This window comes from Trichinella spiralis (assembly GCF_000181795.1).
Source record: "Trichinella spiralis strain ISS 195 chromosome Unknown Scfld4533, whole genome shotgun sequence".
Classification (NCBI taxonomy): domain Eukaryota; kingdom Metazoa; phylum Nematoda; class Enoplea; order Trichinellida; family Trichinellidae; genus Trichinella; species Trichinella spiralis.
This window is the reverse complement of record NW_003531472.1, coordinates 1-532: the sequence shown is the minus strand read 5'-3', so window position 1 is coordinate 532 and position 532 is coordinate 1. Positions and strand designations below refer to the sequence as shown.

The 532-nt window shown below is 38.5% G+C and overlaps 1 protein-coding gene across 1 annotated transcript; it reads left to right on the top strand.

Moving 5' to 3' along the window:
• The first annotated feature begins 9 nt into the window (after window positions 1–9).
• On the top strand, window positions 10–363 carry Tsp_15151 (conserved hypothetical protein). The gene has a single exon (XM_003367281.1). It carries the CDS (start codon window positions 10–12, stop codon window positions 361–363), a length of 354 nt encoding a protein of 117 aa, XP_003367329.1.
• The last annotated feature ends 169 nt before the right edge of the window (window positions 364–532 follow it).

Here is a 532-nt window from a genome sequence, read left to right as displayed (position 1 = left end):
ACACTGCACATGATTATTTCTAATCGGTTACTCATTTTGGTCACATTTTTTAAACCTGATGCACAACACATCACACATGAAAATAGAATAAAACCACAGCACCCGTCTGCACAACAAATGCAACACAACTCAATTCACAGCCAGACACAATATCAACCACAGTACTACTACACTACTGCCAACCGTCATGTTGCACAAGTCGTCAATCGATCTGCTAAAATTAGATCGACGCAGAACGCCCAGGTATCAAACGTCACTGATGACTTTATTCATGCATATACTCACTCAAATCGAGTCCTCCCCCAACTCCTGGAGACAAAGAAAAAAATAAGAACAATCATAATAATCACAAATGATTGTTAGAGGACGTGACCCCATAGGGGAAGAAACAACCGTCACTTTCACGAACCACTATAGAGGAAATATAAAATTAGCAATAATTGTATTCAAGACAACGGAAGCTTCTTTTTCTTCACACTTTTCAGATTATTCTCAGATCAGCTTTAATAATCAGGATCAAGGTAGAATCCAC